The 1,268-nt window shown below is 58.2% G+C and overlaps 1 protein-coding gene across 1 annotated transcript; it reads left to right on the plus strand.

Annotated features, from left to right (window-relative positions):
• Positions 1-6: 6 nt before the first annotated feature.
• On the plus strand, positions 7-861 carry NHP2 (NHP2 ribonucleoprotein; the record flags this gene model as incomplete). The annotated part of the gene is made up of 2 exons (XM_009081208.1): positions 7-105; positions 736-861. Coding segments are annotated over 2 exons (225 nt in total), but the record flags the coding sequence as incomplete, so codon positions are not given.
• Between the last annotated feature and the right edge of the window lie 407 nt (positions 862-1,268).

Consider the following 1,268-nt stretch of genomic DNA (forward strand, 5'->3'; position numbering starts at 1 on the left):
ATCACGGTTCTGGCCGGCGACACAATGCCCATCGACGTGTACTGCCACATCCCCATCATGTGCGAGGACAGAAACCTTCCCTACGCATACGTCCCGTCCAAATCGGTGAGGGATGGGGCTGGGGCTGGGGCAGGACTGGCCCCGGGCAGGGTCCCGGTGGGCAGCTGTGACTCCAGTTATCCCGGGGAGGTGCAGATCCAGTGCCTGAGTAAAGACCTTGTGCTCATCCCTGGCCACCCTGGCCAGGGCACAGCAGGGACTGGGGGCAGGTGCAGGAAAGTTTTGCTGTGCCATCACAGAGCTGTGATCCTGCATGTGCCATGATCGAGTCCTTGAAGCTACTGGGAACGGGAGCTCCCTGGGGCAGAGCCAGGATACATTTTCTTCCTTAACTGTGAGCTGGGACCAAGCTTCCCTTTGTGGGCTGGAAATTGGTGGGGGATTGGTGCCTGTGGAGCTTATCCCCAGCACAGGCAGCTCTGCAGACCTGCTCTGGACGGCACATGAGCCACATGCCAGCCCCTTGTGCCATGTTCCTGCCCCTTGTGCCAGCCCAGTGCTTCACTTCCAGGACATAGGAGATGAGCTGGGAAAAGAACTCTTGAACCCAGTACAATTCCAGAGCACAAGGCGAAGACGCTCCCTGGATTAGACCAGGACATGGAGTGTACTGGTCTCAAGCCTCTCCGGTCGGGAAGGGACCTGTCACCTTCTGAGCTCACTCTGTTCCCTCAGGACCTTGGAGCTGCAGGAGGATCAAAGCGCCCGACGTCTGTGATCCTGATCAAACCCCACGAGGAGTACCAGGAGATCTATGACGAGTGCTTAGAGGAGGTGTCAGCCCTTCCCCTGCCGCTGTGAAGAGCCAGGAATAGGCTGTGCCCTGCAGGGTGGGCACAGGTCCCTATTCCCCTGTGTATAGACACTGCAAGAGCATTGCTGGGGGATGGTGAGCCCTGTGGGGATGAGTAAAGGTGCACATGTGTTTATAAGATGTGATCCTGGTGCTCCATGGATTTGTAGAATGTGTTTCCAGTGCTCCATGGGGTTTGCAGGATGAGAATCAGAATGACCTGGGTTGGAAGGGACCTTCAAGATCATCTAGTTCTAACCCTCCTGCCATGGGCCGGGACACCTTCCGCTGGACCAGGTTGCTCAGAGGTCCCAGATGATGTCCTGGTGCTTCATGGGTCTGCAGGACATGGTCCTGCTGCTCCAGGGGTCTGCAGGACGAGGTGCCCGGGCCCAGCCGGGGGGGTCAGTCCGCC

This window comes from Acanthisitta chloris, unplaced genomic scaffold, assembly GCF_000695815.1.
Source record: "Acanthisitta chloris isolate BGI_N310 unplaced genomic scaffold, ASM69581v1 scaffold19038, whole genome shotgun sequence".
Classification (NCBI taxonomy): domain Eukaryota; kingdom Metazoa; phylum Chordata; class Aves; order Passeriformes; family Acanthisittidae; genus Acanthisitta; species Acanthisitta chloris.